This window comes from Curcuma longa, chromosome 9 (assembly GCF_044706935.1).
Source record: "Curcuma longa cultivar G26 ecotype Majalengka, Jawa Barat chromosome 9, ITB_CL_G26_1.1, whole genome shotgun sequence".
Classification (NCBI taxonomy): Eukaryota; Viridiplantae; Streptophyta; class Magnoliopsida; order Zingiberales; family Zingiberaceae; genus Curcuma; species Curcuma longa.
In genome coordinates, this window is record NC_133869.1 from 9,248,998 (window position 1) to 9,267,053 (window position 18,056).

The window sequence follows — 18,056 nt, forward strand, 5'->3', positions numbered from 1 at the left end:
TACTAAATTATGGTTACATCCAATAAACTAAGGATTTTGCTATGATATTCAAAACAAAATATGTTCAATGATAAATGTCGCTTTTATTAAAAAAAACATAATCCAATTACAATGCTTTGAGGGCACTATTCCCAACATAATGCATATTTTGGTTGACCGAGCCTAATTCTAATTGTTTTGTTCCGAAGCAAAGATATCAACGGAGGTCGATTCATTCTATTCAGATATTCACGATGAAGAAGTGTTGGATTCTCTTTCAGATAGATCCTGAAAGGAGAAGGAAGGTTGGAATGCCAACAGACGTTTGTCTATTTTCTAATTCATCTGCCTTGATCCGTTCGATTAAATTTGGAGACGATCAATTCAATCTCATAAAATTTTTTTTATTGATCATTAAAATAAATAAAAAAATATGGATTTAATAGACTGGCCAACATCATAAAATTTTTAATTTCCTTAAATATAATATGTGATAGGAATCTATTTCTATTTCTTACCATTGCATTGTAAAAGGAAGGAAAGAGTGTGTTTTTAATCTCACAATTGATAAAATATCAAAATAAATAATTGGTACAAAGTTAAAAATAAATAATTTTAATTTAATTTAGTTAAAAATACTAGGCATGAAGCCGCCGTTTATATAAATTCTTTTTACCAACTTATAAATATTATTTAATTTGGATCAAAATAATTTTTTAAAAAAATTATAATTATTTTATATTACTATTACAACAACTGCAATTACCAATTATTTTTTAAAAATAATTTAATTTAAATAATTTTAAGTAAAATTATAAATAATTTTTAATATTATTTTGTGATTATTATAATAACATTAAAAAAATTAGTAAAAAATATAATGAGATATCATTTTAATTTTAAAAAAATAAAAGATCTCTCTTTTTTAACTATTTAAATAATCAAGATCACTCATGATGTGATAGTAACAAATAGGTGAACTCCTTGAATAATTAAGATTCAAATTTCATTTAAAAAATATTATATATTAATGTTCTATTTGGATGGGGGTAAGAGAAAATTTATTAATGGAAGGGGAAGGGAAGGGAAGGAAATGAAGGAAAAGAGAGAAGAAATAAAATATTTATATTTTTTTATTTGGAAGGGATGTAAAGTTCATTAACATAACATGTGTTATCTTGTTTGGGAAGAAAGGAAGAGGAATGAAGATTAAATATATAAAGTTATAAAAAATACTTTCATTTTAAAAAAAGATAATATATGTAGAGAACGGATGAGAAATTATAAAATTTTATTAATATTATATATAAAAGTTGGGATATAGAAGGTCTTAAAATAGACAATGCATGCTCTTTGAATAAATGTCTATCATTTGAGAAAAAGAAGAAAAAGATTATGATTATCTATCCCTCTTGAGTCTTGTTCTCGAAAAGATTTACAATGAGGGCCGACGTCGGACGATTAGACACTTGACGAAGACGACGCGCGTTGTGTGAGAAGCGATGGCGAAAAGATAAAATATATAAATAAATGAGTTAATTTAAGAAGTAATATTTTAAAATAGGGATAAAATTAAAATAAAATATTTTTAAGTTTCCTTTCTTTTTTTTACACTCCAAATCAGAATATAAGAAATTCTAACGATTCATGAACATGAAATGAAAATAAAGTTTATCCTTCTTTCTCCTTCCCCCTCATAATCTCACTTCATTTCAAATAAAGATTAAAATTCTTCTTTTCCTTATTTATTCTTCTCTCCCCCTCCTTCATCTCCTTTCAAATAAAACAGGAGTCTAAAAAAATTTATAATAATAGATTATCCGTCATGACTCATCTATGTTTCATAAAAAAAAATATTCGTCTTTAAAATTTAAAATTAATCGGACACTAAAAATTAAATATTTGAATTATAAAAATATATATATATTTACGAAAATTTCGTTGAAGTCGGTGAAGCAGCACTTTTACTGTGGCTGGTTTGGCGGATTGTGCATGCGATGGGCATTCCGGTCATGGAACTCCCAACGGGCGAATTCCGCAGCAGACCAGACACGCGACGCAGGAAGCAGCTTGGAGAAGATTTAAAGCCACCACCAGAGCAGCAAAAGCGAGAGCACCCAGACGCAACAGCCAAAAGCCGCCTCCTCCTTTTTCACTCGCCGCCGTCTTTCTTCCCCCCTCCCTTCTTGATTCCTCATCCTCGAATCGCCGTCAAAAACCCGTCTTGATTCCGTTCTGTGCCCGCGAGCAGGAAAAGATCGGACCTTTTTGGCTGGTTTTCACTCGCCGCCGTCTTTCCCCCCTTCCTTTGATTCCTCATCCTTGAATCGCCGTCAAAAACCCGTCTTGATTCCGTTCTGTGCCCGCGAGCAGGAAAAGATCGGACCTTTTTGGCTGGTTTTCACTCGCCGCCGTCTTTCCCCTCTTCCTTTGATTCCTCATCCTTGAATCGCCGTCAAAAACCCGTCTTGATTCTGTTCCGTGCCCGCGAGCAGGAAAAGATCGGACCTTTTTGGCTGGTTTGGAGATGGCGGAGGTGAAGCTGGAGGAGATCGCGGCGCACCCTCCCATGGATCAGCTGCAGGGATTCGAGTACTGCATCGACTCGAATCCTTCTTGGGGTTCGTCCTCCTCCCCCTTCCTTTTTTTGTTCTGATTTGTGCCTGACGCATTGGGTCGCAGGAGAGGCGGCGGTTCTAGGGTTTCAGCACTACGTACTCTCCCTGGGAACGGCGGTCATGATCCCAACCCTACTGGTACCCCTGATGGGTGGCACCGATGTAAGTCCTCATCTCCCTCACCAAAACCCTACCTTGTTGCAATCGATGACTCATCTCTTCCCTCTTTGATCCATTTTTGCAGGATGATAAAGCTAGAGTTGTCCAGACATTGCTCTTCGTAACTGGAATAAACACTCTGGTCCAAACCCTATTTGGAACTCGTCTTCCCACAGTCATCGGTGGTTCATATGCATTTGTAGTTCCCATCATTTCGATAATTCGCGACTCATCCCTGACACAGATAACCGATGACCATGAAGTAAGTCGATAAGTGTTAAGCTGCATGTGAATCAATCCTTGTTGGATTCATCATATGGATATGTATGAAGCTTGGACTAATTCTCTGTGCCTGCAGAGGTTCCTGCAAACCATGAGAGCTATACAGGGGGCTCTAATTGTCTCATCCAGTATTCAGATTATACTGGGTTACAGCCAGTTGTGGGGGATCTTCTCCAGGTATGGCTAGATGTATCTTCTTCTTCTTCTTCATGGTGTGTTCTATAATTGCATTGTTGAACAGATATCTACTATGAAATAATTTTCAGTCATATCGTCTGAATTCGTTTGCTATAGTATATTGAATTGAAGGATCCACCAAGTGTTTGGCTTGTTCTTCATGAGTTGATGGATTAGTGGTTTTGGCACAGATTTTTCAGCCCTCTTGGAATGGTTCCAGTGGTTTCATTGGTCGGATTCGGCTTATTCGACAGAGGATTCCCTGTGGTATTCTTCCTCGATGTCTCTTTTTTTTTTCCTTTAGTAGCTCTACTCCTTGTATCCATGAAAGTTAGCTTTAGTATTTACTTTCATGTGTGCTTCTGAACTTCTTGATGGATGGCAAATAATATCGGCAACTTTTTACTACCACTCCTTCAAGCTTTCTTTTTCTTTAAATGTTGATCTTACCTAATTGTGATTAGGATCCTAGCAAAGGGACATTTATGTTCTTAATATTTTGAATGGAATCCATTTATATGACATTAAGTTAGTCTCTACGAGTCCTCGAATCTAAGCTTGTTTGATCATTAGGTTGGGAGATGTGTGGAGATTGGTGTTCCAATGATCATACTCTTCGTGGTTGCCTCCCAGGTATTATCTTCTTACTTGACATACTTGATGAAACCTATAGTACAACTTATCCAAGTCTCTACTTATTGTACTCTTCAAAACTTGCCTTCTAATTTAAACATCAACAATATCTTTAGTACTTGAAGCATGTTTATATTCGACGGTTGCCTGTACTCGAGAGGTTCTCTCTTCTGATAACCATTACAATCATATGGGTCTACGCCCACTTGCTCACTGTTGGTGGCGCATATAGACACCGGCCTGACCGCACACAATTCAATTGCCGCACGGACCGTGCCAACCTCATCTCTTCTTCACCTTGGTACATGCCTATCTTGTTTCCTTCTTGTTCTGAATAATAGCACACCGATATTCTACTAACATATAAAGGATTTTTTTGAAGGATAAAGATTCCATATCCCTTGCAATGGGGCGCACCGACTTTTGATGCTGGACATTCCTTTGGAATGATGGCTGCTGTGTTTGTATCTTTAGTTGAGGTGAGAAGTGACACTAAGTTAGTTATCCTTGATAGAAGTAACATGAATAGATATCTTGTCATCTGTAGTCGACCGGGGGATTCAAAGCAGCAGCTCGCCTTGCTAGTGCAACACCTCCTCCAGCTCATGTTCTAAGCCGTGGTATCGGATGGCAGGTGAGTTTCCAATTCAGGGCATCGACATCTTCTACATGTAATCAGGATTGTTGTAAATTTTTATACTTCAAAAACTTAATAGGGAATAGGAATTCTACTTGATGGACTATTTGGCACGGCAACTGGTTCCACTGTATCTGTGTAAGTTACTTATGTTCATGTGTTTCTCATTTCTTACTTTAGAATACAAAAACCTTGAAAGTTTACCGAAGAAATTTCAATCTTCAGTGAGAATGTGGGGCTTCTTGGATCAACCAGAGTCGGAAGTCGTAGGGTTATCCAGATCTCGGCTGGTTTCATGATATTTTTCTCCATCTTGGGTGAGTCCAGCACTACTAATAAGACTTATGCAGTCACTTGAAACTTTGAATGATAGTTTTAACTGGGAAACTCTATTGACAGGTAAATTCGGAGCATTGTTTGCTTCCATTCCCTTCTCAATCTTTGCTGCGGTTTATTGTGTTCTCTTCGGGATTGTCGGTATGTTCGTCCTCTTCTTCTTGCTTACATAAAGTTTAGCATCCATCCTTTTGGATTCTCTCTGCAATGGCTGAGTTTTGTGCTTCTAATTCTGTGTTTCAGCTGCGGTGGGGCTCTCCTTCTTGCAGTTCACAAACATGAACTCCATGCGCAACCTCTTCATCGTCGGCGTCTCCATCTTCCTCGGCCTATCAATTCCTGAGTACTTCTTCCACTATGCTGCCGGTGCTCAACACGGTCCAGCTCACACCAAGGCTCAATGGGTTTGTGCAAGATCACATTATGAACCGATCCGATAACTCGAATGTTATCTGATTCAATTTCAACTTGTGCAATTGCAGTTCAATGACTACATAAACACAATCTTCACATCACCACCTACTGTGGCATTAATGGTGGCAATTCTCCTGGACAACACACTGGACTACAAGAACACAGGCCATGATCGAGGCATGCCATGGTGGGCGAGGTTTCGAACTTTTAATGGGGACAGTAGGAATGAGGAGTTCTACACCCTCCCCTTCAACCTCAATCGCTTCTTTCCTCCATCTTGATGGAAGATTTTGTTTAGTTGAGGAAGAGGAAGACATAAGCAGACTCAGATTGTTGAGCAATGAGGTAGATAAGAATAGGTTGTTTGTTCTTTAGGATAAACTCATTATTTTCTTTGTAATTTGTGTGTGTGTGTGTGTTTTAAATTTTGTGGACAATAAATTAGTTTTGATTCATTATGGTTTTGCTATCTATTATTGTTTTTTCACTTGTGATATTGAAAGCGAATGGGAGCCTTGATGCAATGATAACATGGATTCGAGTCGTAAAAATAACATCTTACAATGCATGATAAGATTGAATCTTGTATTAGTAGGAATTTCGTATATGAACTGTCTTTTTATTTGTAATATTGAAAGCATGTTAAAATAAAATGTCTCATTGCTACATCATCTTTTAGTCCCTCTCTTCACATATTCACATGTACATATTAAGTCTCATCTTTTGATAATATCTTATTGGAAAATTAGTTTTTGTAATTAATTAGTCAATTAGGGCATGGATAGGTATTCGTGAGTAGATTGCCTTAAATTATTTTTTCGAGTGAGTAAGAAATTAATATTCAAAACGATTTGAATTAGGAAGGATTCGTTTGATTAAATGAGATGAAGACATTAGTTTGTACACTCGAGAGATAAATGCTAGTTTAAGTGGTTGGAAAAGTTAATGAAAAATAGATTCTAATGTGTATGAGAGTTTTGGGATAACATGATTAGTTTATATCGAATCATAATTTTTTATATTGTAAACATGTATGAATGAGAAACTCTTTCACATGTGCATTCGCAGGGGGCGCATATCTAAAGCTCGGATTATACTAAATCGATAGTGTTCGGGTCATGTTTAGTTTGACACATACAATCAGTGTTTAGTTGCAAATGTGATCAAGCAATTGTATCTACTTGGAACAGTTGACACTCGGGCAGCTTGGGTACCCAAGCAGCTCAACCTTCCTACCTTGACAGCCTTAAATTGTGAACCTATAAATCCTTAACTAATGATAAATCTCCCATAATATTTAAAAATTTTAATTAATTCGATTTTCAACTGAACTAACTAATATTTTATCAGTTTAATTTGTTCATTTTTATTTAAAAATTTGATCGGTTCAATTAGTTCAAAAAAAATTAATTTTAATTAATTCAATTCGATTCGATTTTAACTGAATATTTAACTCTGGTAGAGATACTTTGACACTTATGTCTATGCTTCAATCAATATCACAAAAAGATGAAGATCATGATAAAAGATTATGGTCTAGAGAGGCGGTTTCAATTGTATCTTTCTATCATTCTACTTGGTCTATCATGTCTTTATTTTGTGAGGGAATTATCATATGAAACTTCTATTTCTAAGTATTTAAAGTTCTTAGGTCATTTATCGCATATGTTATATTGAAGAATTTTTTTAAAAGTTTTTTTAAAAAAATTCTTGTGAAATCATTTTCTATAATAACTATGTCATCCACATTTAAGAAATGGAGAGTAGTAGAAACTTTAAAAATAAATAAAATTGTGTTGTAAGGGCCATGTCAAACTCAAAGAGTGACCATAACAATGTTGAATTTTGCAAGCAATGCACAAAGAGCTCATTTCAAGTAGTAAATAGCTTTGCAAATGTTGGATATTAGGTCTTAAAGGATCAATACGATTTTACAAAAAATTGGAGTGTCATCAATCAATGAAAGTTGAAATTAACTTCAAAATCAAAATTTACATTTCGCGTAGATAGATCTAGACTATTAATTTGCTCAAAACCGATTAAGAGTAAATGAGAAATTAATTATTTAAAGTTAGCCCATAATAGCATTAATAATTAATGTTATAGAAGGAAGTGCATGGGGAATAGTCCCACATCGATAAATTTCATGAGCTTCTCTTCCTTATTTATGTTGTTATGTTAATAAAGTTAGCACAAAAAACTCATGTGTTCAAAGCTCATGTGTTAACACAATAAGCATACATCTCATCTTTTGCATTTGGAGTCCAAAAAATCTACAAAAAAATTCAATGATCTCAAAATTTGAAGTGTTATTATTTCGAGACGTCGTCGTCATATCTTAAAAAATAAATTACTACTATCCGTAAGCACTAGTAGCGGAATAATATCTCTTTACAGAGATAGTAGAACATTAGCCTCGACCGTAAGCACAGGTGTTAGGTGTTTGGCTTTCGGGCAAATAGCAAGATGTAGAGCATGGCGATAATTCAAGAACAATGCCGATAGGATGGCGATAATTCAAGAACAATGCCGATAGGCTATCACCTATCATAGGAGGATTGTTGAGTGCTATCACTAGGTGTTGCTATCAGGGATGAGGTTCTCTAGGATGGAGTTTTACTTAATGGAGTTTGTTCTCAGAAGTTCACATTCGAAAAGAAATAGAGATATCAATTATTGAATCATATCGAGCGAAAGGAAAATTTATGTTACATGCTAAGGCAGAAATAGTACTAACAGGAATAACTTTTCCACTAGCAAATCTGTATGATACAAGAGTTCAATGACTTAGTAGTAAGATTACATGAAGATGAAATATGTCGAAATGGTATAGCCGTAACAAAAATAATAAGACTGATGCGTAGGCGATGACTTTCTTCGATATGTCCATTCTACTTATTTGTATTTCTTGTATTGGTTATTCATGAGGAAACAAAAAGAATTGCTATCAACAGTTTGTCACAAAATTGGTAGAGCATTACACTAAAGAATGGAGCATAGCAAGTTTCATGTAGACCTGAAAGTGTATTGCAGGGAGCACTGAACAAAGAATCATGCAAGAACTTCAAATTCAATTGCTTTCTTTTCCCATGGCAGATCTAGGATGATGGCGCCTTGAACCGGACCTTTTGTCCCTCCCGCGCCTCGTGGGAATCTTAATGGGCAGCTTCCTTGACGGAGGAGCTCTTGTATCTGGAACTGTTTTTCTAGGTGGCTCGTTAGTTGCTTCTGAAGGTGGTGGGAAAATGGAGGCAGTAAGGACTTTCCGTTGTTCCAACAAGTCTCGGTGGTATGCCTGCACACCGAAGACGTGATCTATCAAGAATGCATTGAGTAAAACCAGATGACAAGATTGTGATGCTCTAGGCACTCAAACAAATCAAGTAACAGAATGATTGGCACAAAGAAGTAGGTAAGTTTGAGCCAGGAATTCTTTGTTTACTTAGCTCCATAGGTCATTACCTGAACAACGAAGTTGCGTCTTTCACAGTCCATGAACATGTTAATTGTCCAATTCACTCTAGACATTAGCTTATCCCTGACAGTACTGAAACTGATTTGATCCCTAGAGGTAAAACGGTCGACTTCGTTGAACCACAAACAAGTGAATAGATTGGTAATAGGTATGTGCTCCTTGATGATCACGCATCCCTCAGGAACATCTGTGGTTTTTATAATCAGAAATCTTTAGAAAGCTGGCAAAATAGAACTATAAAAGCTTTCTAAAACCTTTCAAGCAATCCATAGTAAGAGGGATCGATTACTGACCGCTTGTAATAGGAAGCTTGGTTGAAGAATAATGTGTTAGACCCTCTTTCTTATAAAATTCGATTTGGAAATCTATAGATGCATTATCATACTTTCCAGCAGCCTTGTTAGCCTCTGCTTCCTCAAAAACATCAAAGCGCTTGTAGTGTCGAGAGATAGCAAAAGTGTAGTTCTTCCGCCACAAGAATCTGAAATCCAATCAAAATGGTGATGGTATATACATAAGATATTCCAAATTTCCAAATTTTGTTTGGATGAGAGAAGGGAGAATTTTGAAAAATCTAAATATTTATAAACCCTATCAAATTATGGGGGAGCAAAATAGCTTCAGAAACAAAAAAGGAGGGGAAAAAGGTGAAAATAACAGTCTTTTTCTTTTTCATACTATTTGTAGACAAGTCATATTAGTCCTTTGCACACAATGAAGTATTCAAGCTAGCACCACAGCTAGCGCTAAGGAACCTTTGACAGGTCCTTTTTTTTTTTTTTTGGATTCAGACATACAGAGAATATTTTGGTATAAATTAGTGCAGAACCATGACATAGAAAATAGTAACATTAGTTTCTTCGGCAATTGACCAAAGGGCACACTTAAAGTTGAGAAATTCTCAAAAGGCGCACCTAACTTTCAGTAAACCCAATTACTTCCGTTTATAATTTTTTTCCAAAAAAACTGTTATCATTTGACTACAAATCACGCAACCTACCTTGAGTTCATAATCACTAATCTAATAAGTATAATACTTTTCCAAGATGGAAGTTAAATCAGAAAACTAATTCAGTTGCAGCATAATGTTACATAAAGTTAAACCAATATCTGAAAGCCTAATTGAGATATCATATATTTATAATGTATTTGAATGAAATGTTGGATAAAAAGCATGCTCATTGATTAAGTATACCTCTCAAGAACTTGATAAGGGTCCACAGCAAGCTCAAGTTTTCCATCAATCCAAAGAGAGAATCGGACATTTGGGAAAAGCCTATGTAGCAAGAGCTTTGGAACCTGATAGACATAGACATTAGTCAGAATCATGTATGGCATATCTTGATCATAAACAACATTCAATAATTTATGATCTGCAAAAAAAGTTACTTCAGAGACGATAAAAAACCAATTGAACATGAAACATAGTCTCACCTTACAAAGTCATTTCTGGGCATAACCAATTGAGGAAGGTAGCAAGATATTATAATAAATTCTTACATATGGTATGAAATCAATTCATCTTTCTGCCTAAGTTCCACACTAACAATATCTATAAAATTCAATAACTAATTACTACAAGAATGTGCATGCATCCTCATGTTTTACCAAGATCCAACTATAACAGCTGTCTATACATCATTGTTAAATTGCAATGTGCTCTATATACAGGGCTTGCTTTCGCTTGTATTTTTCCTTGAGGAAAAAAAAGCACTACAGAACTGTTAGTGCACTTTTTTTCAACAATCAACAACTTGTGCTAAGTGTGTCCGGATAACTGACAACTACCTAAAGTTGAAAAGAAAAGAAATTATCAAAAAGTGACACATACTTTGAAAACACTACCTAACACATACCATACCTATCTAAAATCAATGTACCTTTAACTAATTCATGTGGCATAACTCAAGGGATTTTATAATTAATTGTTTCTTCTGCCCGTAAGACTGCCAACCTTGTTATTTAACCAAGTAACTTTCACTAGATATTAAAGAGAAATTGACTGTGCCACAAGTATTGACCTTAAAAAAAATTCTTGATGACAATTCTAGAAGATCCGCCTATGGTTTGGCCTTAGAAGATGCTCTACTGACTTAGAAGATCCCTAATTTCTTACTTAGAAAAGTCCCCTGATGGCATAAATCTTAAAGAATCTCCTATTCACTAAACCTTTATAAAGAACTTTACCTGCTCCTAATCAGAACTTAGACTTACAAATTATATCTTGTTCATTCATGTTACTTTGAAAGATCAAAAGTGAATATTAAATGAAACAGACATCAAGAAATAAGAATTCAAAATGATAACAAATCAATTATGATTTAATTGATACATGCCCTTTTGCAGTTATTTATGACCCCAAACACGTAAGTCTAATGACTATTTCCCTGTCTATTACTTGCACCATACAAGAGTCTTATTAAGCTAATACAAGAGATGAAAGTTGATGTCAGGATCACAATTATATTGAGTAATGATTAAGATAAAGTATCTAGTAATATGGTAAATTATCCTCTTCCATTCATTAACTCAAATTGTCTATTATAAAAATACTCTAGGATTATTATTGTCCAATATATAATTGTTTTTGAGAAAAATTAATTATAATTCAAGTTTATTTAACTTATCCATTTAATCATTAGTTTAACTTTCATGTTTGATGATTTATTAATTTACTAGGAAGCATTCGAGGGACCATCCTAGTAGTTAACTTTATCATAAGTCATGCTTCCTTACCTAGTAGATTCATCCTCGGCATTATCATTTCTACTGCCAATGATTACTAAGGAGATGTAAACATTATCCTTGGTCTATGATCACATGAGATGTTTTCTTATTCACAGGAAGTGACAACCAAAAGAAGAAGAAAATAAATTAAGCCTTAATTCCTCAAGAAGTAGGAGAAATAGAATACACCAACTCCACTAATTGACTAATTGGAAGGGATGATAAATGAGATATAATGAACATGGTGACAAAGTTGGGGATGCAATTATTCCTTATGCTTTAAAATGATTGTCTAAGAAAAATATTGACAAGTCACCTATAATTAGGTTCTCCTTAGTAGGAGAGAACATTGCAAATTAAAATTTTAATTTTTAAAGGATTAGTTGTTTTAGGTATAGTGCTATTTTTTCCTAGAATATTTTTAGTTTATTTGTAATTTTATTTGGATTGCAATCTATAAAATAAATTCAAATTTTCCCATGTTAATTATCTTTTTTGCATAACAATATTTCTTTCTTAGACTTTTCATTTTCTGTGTGAGATCATTTATTTCTATGTGTGAAATTTTTTATCCTTGTGCCACGTCAAGTGGTATTAGATCTCCATGTGATTTATCATTCTCTCTTGTGATGTGTCATTCGGATTTGCCTCAAGTAGAATTATTTGTTTATTCTCAATAATAGACTATTATTTGAACCAAGAACAGACAGCAAGTTCTAAAACATTGTTGGCAAATTCTAAACATTGTCAATGATGTACTTAACCAAAAGATACATAATGGTTCTTTAAATGATTTACCATAGTAGATACTATTCTATAAGAAAGGTACACGTTAAATGAATCAGTTTCAAATAATGCTTGCAAAATACTCATTGCACTAGTATTAAGATGTAAAAAGTTAAGGCATCTTTTTGTTTGCTATTGTTGAATTTGATAGGCTAACACACTTATTCCAAAAAGATTCAAATATTAGGAAAGGAACCAATTTATATTTATACTTTATTTAATGGACCACCGTACTTATCCATCTGAGATCAATGGGTGTGAAACCTCCTAGGTTCAACATGCCTCCGCTCATCCATCATGAGTCAGAGGTATGAACCTTTCTTATCACACAGGTACAATTCAAACCAGACTAGGATACTATAGTGAATTTGATAGGCTAACAATTTATTCCAAAAACTTAGGCAGTTAGAAAAGAGAACAATTTATATTTGTAATGAACCACCACACTTATTCACATGGAATCAATGGGTGTGAAACTTTCTAGCTTCAACATGCCCATCATGACTCCTAACATAGGTAATATTCGAAGACCACCATGTTAAAGTTGATTGGCCAATCATGTATCTCAAAAGCTAGAATTATTTTTTTAAAATATAGTAATTTATATTTTATATGATGGACCACTGCACTTGTACATGTGAGACCAATGGGCACAAACTCTCCTAGCTTCAACACCTATAAGATACATTAAGGTTCCTCCATTTACTCCACTTTATTCTACAAGTAATTTCCTCTAGCCTGAGACACACTTCTTATTTAATAAGCTTTAGAACAGGAAATCAAGCCAGAATTTGATGAACTTCACAAGTTAGCAATCGACAAATTTTCTATGCAATAAATGCCAGAATTTTACTCCAAGCCAGAATTTTACTCCATGTAGCATACATAGATCTAAACCAGATTGAGAAATTTACATCTCACCATATGTTCCTTATCATGAAAACCTTAAACATACCCCTTCAGGTAAAACACTTGTAGGTAGTTGAAAATTTAAGTTGCTACCAAATGTTATTCAATATTAGACAATTGCTCATTATTTTGAACTTTTCACCAAATTTGATCTTTTAGACATCTAGCTCTTTGTTGATACTTGTTGTTATTTGGTTGAGATTGCCATTAGATTTTCCTGGATGAGATAGGTGAAATGATCTTAGAAAAGAAAGCTTCAACTTCTAGACACCTATAATTTTAGAGCTCTCCATGGTTTGAAATCCCGTAGCATTTTGAGTGGTATAGTCAAGACATGTATTTTGATACATCACCAAAAACTGAAATTGATCAGCATGAATAATCCCTCTTGTGTCTCTTGTAGCGATTGTGATGATGAGAATTGTGTCGTGCTGACATCCAACACACTTTGGCACACTACGACATACATTGAGATGAATTTAAGTAATATTTGTTATGGTTTTATAGTTTAATCCTCTAAACTTATAATGCAACTAATTATCTAATTCTGTTTTATTTGTATAAGCAAATAAATTAAGATAAGAGGAAGAAGATTATCGGAGTAAAACTTATATGAGTTTATCTCAATACACATTAAAGTAATAATAATATTATTCTTAATTCAAATTATTATTGATATAACCTTATTAAAGTTTAAAAAAATGTAAGTGAAGGTGGATTAAAAAGCAAAATTCATTTAAATCTTACATGCTTTAACACACGTTGAAACATGTCAAGTATTAGTACAATATAATATGATAAAATTTAATTTGTCTTATAAGTAAAAAAAGGGAATTAAGGAAAAATTATCTAAATTCTTCTAGAAGCATACCGAATGTTGGCATAATAAGGTGCTAAAATTGTAACATTCTAGTTATGCACTATAACTAGTATTGACCTAGTCCAAGCCACACGACTTGAGATTTAAAACATTAGATCTCTCAAGATCCTTACTGAAAAGCAATTTATGGAGTGTTGTTTGAGTCAAATCTTAGACGGGTTATGCCCTTTCATTATGCATGCAAATTGATCATTAGCTTAAAAGGCTGCATGCTTTAACAGTTTTATAGTCTAGAAGCAGTATATATCAGCAGATATATTATCACAAAAACTGTTATAAATAAGGAACTTATCAAGCATCATAGTATGCCTGCAACTCAAGCATGATCAAGGTATCCTGACCTGTACCAAAGATAAACTAACGAAGGAATCAACAATATTAGGAATATATAGTCACTAACTACAATTTAAGCAGTAATCTTCAAATACATTAACTGGTAGTTACCACAATTTAAACTAATATATGGTTAGAATATAAAAAGTACCTTTCCATTACGCCTGGCATCTACATAAGGAAGGTTCCGAACCACCACCACTCTCCACAAACCAACTCTTTTGGAATTGACTGAGCCACTAGAATTTTTTATGTATGTTTCAGTTTCTTCGTCAACAAACATGTAAAAGCATGCATGCCTCTTTGCATAGTCGCTGACATTCTTTGGTTGTTGCATTATATCATAATTTCCTGATCAACCAGAAGACATAAGTGAATCTATGAGCCCATCAAAGAGCGCAAAATAACAACCACAACAAAATGGATAGTAGAAATACTATACCAAAAATAACAGAAGCTACAACAATATCATGGCATTCCTCCATCTCAAGAAGATCAGCTTCATCTATGTCAAACCCAGTCCCTTGACCAGGTTTCATTCCCTTGGCAAATCTTAAAACAATAGTTAACATTGGGTTAGACAAGAATAGCATTTGGAAAATCAATAGATCCAATTAAGAAGATTCATTGAAAAAAGTAAAATAAGACATCATAAATAGATGTTTCAAATTATAAAATATATCCACTCCCTCTAATCAGAGAAATGGACTGCTAAGGAGCAAAGCATACCCACAGTGCACAGTCATTGATTCCTTTATATTGAAAGATTCAATCCTCTCCTGAAATGATGGATGTCCTCCGAAGACAGAACCTCCATTTGACTCATTGGCAATCAAGTTAGCTTCTGAAACGTAACTTAAACTCTTAAGGAGAGGGGAAGGCGAAGGTGAAGGTGGCATAAGGAGCACAGCCTGCTCTACAGGTACATAACAAACAGGACAGGCTGCAAAGAGACAATGTTTGAGTTAGTCTATAAATATACCTAATAATCAGTGTTGTTTTACAAATGATGAGATCACAAGACATACGTCGTGGACCAGTGCGCTTTTTATCTGCTAGCGGAGGAGGAAATGAAAAACTTTCACAAGGATGTGGTGTTGAAGGAAGCATGGGAGCAGAAAGCCCAGTTACATTGTTGGTAGTTACAGATTTTTGCATAGAACTGGTATTGTTATCAGGCTTGGGTTCTTTTGCTGGAAGATCAGGAGCCTTGTCATTATTAATGGATAACCTATCAGAATTTACAAAATTCTGGATAGGATCTGTGAAGTCCTTGCTAAAGTCAAGGTTTCCAGATTCATGGACTGATCTCCTAGTGGTATCAACCTCGGTATCTTTTTCTAGAATAAAGGGCTGCCTGACGTTGTCCAACGTTAACCTACCAGGATTTACAAAACTCAATACTTGGTCTGTGAAACCCATGCCAGAGTCGGGGCTTGCCGATCCATCTTCATCTGAAATCTCAACCATAAAATTGTCATATGGTATGCCAATAAACAATAGAACCAGTTAATAACAAAGTAGAGTTCAAATATTCAGTAATCATAGGTTTAACAATTCAAATATCCTTTTGCCAAAGGAACAAAGATTATAACTGCATTCTATGATTGCCTTGCTAGACAGTGAACAAGTCGCAAGGAACAACAATATTAGCTTGTATTATAGTCTATCTCATGCCTAGCAGAAACCATAGCTAAGAATTTTCAGTTGTCAACAGATAAAAAATAGATATTGCTGAACACTCAATGTTGATTATTGGCATTAGCCATTTCTCCAAATCAAATACAGTTGATTGAATAAATAACTTTTTAGATACTTTCTAGGTGGAGCATAACAAAGCTAACGTTTGCACTGTATCCTTGTGAAAAATTCAAGTATGGCTAAATAAGTGTCTTATAAACCTACATTTACTTTAGGCTAGTATCATCCTATTGGCAATGCAAGGGAAACTACAGCGACGGATATCCTGAAAACAATTAGACGATCAGGAGTTAAGATGGTTAATCTCCGTAGAAATAATTAAATATTGATGGCATCCAAGCTCAAACAAGTTCATGTGCCTGTTAATTGAATTGGTTACTGAAGATTTGAACAAAGACAAAGAAAGGAAGAGGCATAACCTTTCCATAAGACAGAATTAGAGGAGAGCACAGCTACGGAGGCGATGAGCAAGAGCAACATCCCAACCTTTCTCCTCCCCGCAAACTTGCATACCCTAACCAAGATCCTCTCCTTTTCTCTAGATCCAGAAAGGGACATTTTTGCTGGCTTGCGGACTGTGACCGGCGGCGACTGAGTCGGCAAAAGAGAACCATTCTGCAGCTGTTGCTGCAAGGATCCATAACTCAGAGATCGTAGACCCAATGACGCTCCAGTCATTGTCCCTCCCAACGCACAGGCCGCCCTTTCATCTCCTTCGCCCTTCAAAAAGCCCTCTCATCCAACCGACGACCACCCAAACCACCGCCGATTCGGCACTCTCGCAACGAACAATGCGCCAAAGCACCAAACACGAGAAGATCAAGATGCCACAGCCGAACTCAGTTCAATTCTCCAACAACGCTGGCATAGATCCAACTTCGAGCGACCGCATCTGCGCCAATCCAAGAGAATGTTCCTTCTGCGACAAATCTAAATCTAGAACACAATAACTTTTTTCCCCAAAATAAAAAGAGAGCAAAATTCAAATTTCTTACAGATCGATCTCCGTCGGCATTGCTTCACAGAGATCTTGCCGCTTCCGAGTTGGAATTCCGCGATGCGGTCGTGAATTCGGGCATCCGATCGATCGTCGATCCGAGACCTTGCAGCTGATTTTGTTGCTAATTTTTGAGAGAGAGAGAAAAAAAACTAACAGGAGGAAAAATCAATCAAAACATTAAAAATTAAAAAGCGTATTGGGATCGTTGGGTAAAACTTGCTTCGCGGACGATTTATGTGAGAGGATGTTTTGCATCGGCACTAATTTTAAAGTATATATATTTAATAACTTTTTAATATTAAAAAGTGGATATTTTAAAATTTTTATTATAATATATGTTTTGCTTACCTTTCCCAGAATCAAGTGGGCCCGATACTGGGGCCAATGGCAGAGAGATACGCTGCTGAGGGAGAGTACGGATAACACCTTTATTGGTTCTGGAATTTACTAAATAGTTAAAATAAGCGATCGATTTTAATAATTAGTAAATAAATATATATTTGTCCATCAAAATATTCTATTTTTCCTAAATCGAACCGATCAAACTAAACTATTATCGAAATATATTTACCAATATTTTTTTAAGATGTTGAGCACTTATATATTTTTTTTTGAAAAATAGTTTAAAAAGTTGAGTTTTTTTCTAAATTTTTCCCGTTGCATACAATGGGTGGGATAGGAGTAATAAAAATAAATTCGATTTCTCAATCCAACCACATAAAATATATCAGATTAAGATCGAGAGTTTTAGTGTTTGGGTGCATCAGATCGGATTGGACTCGAAATTTGACTGAAAAAAAAAATAGATTGAGTTAGTTCGAATTAACTCGGATGGCTTGAATTAGGATAGACAAGTGAAGTTTGAAATTTGAAAGTTATTTTGTAATGTTTAAATTTTTTTTAATTTTTATATTGATATTATAAATTTTTATCATGGAATATTTATTTTTTAAAAAATTTAAATTTTTTAAATAATTAATTCGATTGAAGTATAATTAACTTAAATTTTA

General features: G+C 34.8%; 2 protein-coding genes across 5 annotated transcripts; one reads left to right on the top strand and one right to left on the bottom strand.

The window, feature by feature from the left end:
* The first annotated feature begins 2,094 nt into the window (after positions 1-2,094).
* On the top strand, positions 2,095-5,706 carry LOC141834399 (nucleobase-ascorbate transporter 2-like). The gene is made up of 14 exons (XM_074721749.1): positions 2,095-2,600; positions 2,662-2,759; positions 2,842-3,018; positions 3,115-3,215; positions 3,407-3,482; positions 3,789-3,848; positions 3,965-4,149; positions 4,231-4,327; positions 4,396-4,482; positions 4,565-4,623; positions 4,711-4,802; positions 4,885-4,962; positions 5,065-5,225; positions 5,304-5,706. Exons 1-14 carry the CDS (start codon positions 2,507-2,509, stop codon positions 5,514-5,516), a joined length of 1,578 nt encoding a protein of 525 aa, XP_074577850.1. The 5' UTR covers positions 2,095-2,506; the 3' UTR covers positions 5,517-5,706.
* Positions 5,707-7,962: 2,256 nt separating this feature from the next.
* LOC141834744 (putative hexosyltransferase MUCI70) lies at positions 7,963-17,231 on the bottom strand. Of its 4 annotated transcripts, none has more exons than XM_074722091.1 (10): positions 17,042-17,231; positions 16,466-16,938; positions 15,374-15,799; positions 15,075-15,288; positions 14,788-14,897; positions 14,497-14,696; positions 9,906-10,009; positions 9,004-9,191; positions 8,698-8,897; positions 7,963-8,530 (listed from the first exon to the last, which is right to left on the bottom strand). In XM_074722091.1, exons 2-10 carry the CDS (start codon positions 16,722-16,724, stop codon positions 8,306-8,308), a joined length of 1,926 nt encoding a protein of 641 aa, XP_074578192.1. In that variant the 5' UTR covers positions 16,725-16,938; positions 17,042-17,231; the 3' UTR covers positions 7,963-8,305. The 4 variants fall into 4 exon arrangements, with proteins under 4 accessions (XP_074578192.1, XP_074578190.1, XP_074578189.1 ...); XM_074722089.1 differs by having other exon boundaries at positions 16,466-16,965; XM_074722088.1 differs by having other exon boundaries at positions 16,466-16,976.
* Positions 17,232-18,056: the final 825 nt, after the last annotated feature.

Excerpts from the sequence above, each read along its gene's own strand:
- LOC141834744 (XM_074722091.1), bottom strand. The coding sequence starts at position 16,724 with ATGACTGGAGCGTCATTGGGTCTACGATCTCTGAGTTATGGATCCTTG. Across the intron at positions 10,010-14,496 it reads ATGCCAGGCGTAATGGAAAG|GTTCCAAAGCTCTTGCTACA; the intron begins GTACTTTTTATA and ends TATGTCTATCAG. Across the intron at positions 9,192-9,905 it reads CCTTATCAAGTTCTTGAGAG|ATTCTTGTGGCGGAAGAACT; the intron begins GTATACTTAATC and ends ATTGGATTTCAG.
- LOC141834399 (XM_074721749.1), top strand. The coding sequence starts at position 2,507 with ATGGCGGAGGTGAAGCTGGAGGAGATCGCGGCGCACCCTCCCATGGAT. Across the intron at positions 4,150-4,230 it reads CTCATCTCTTCTTCACCTTG|GATAAAGATTCCATATCCCT; the intron begins GTACATGCCTAT and ends ATTTTTTTGAAG. Across the intron at positions 4,483-4,564 it reads GCCGTGGTATCGGATGGCAG|GGAATAGGAATTCTACTTGA; the intron begins GTGAGTTTCCAA and ends AAAACTTAATAG.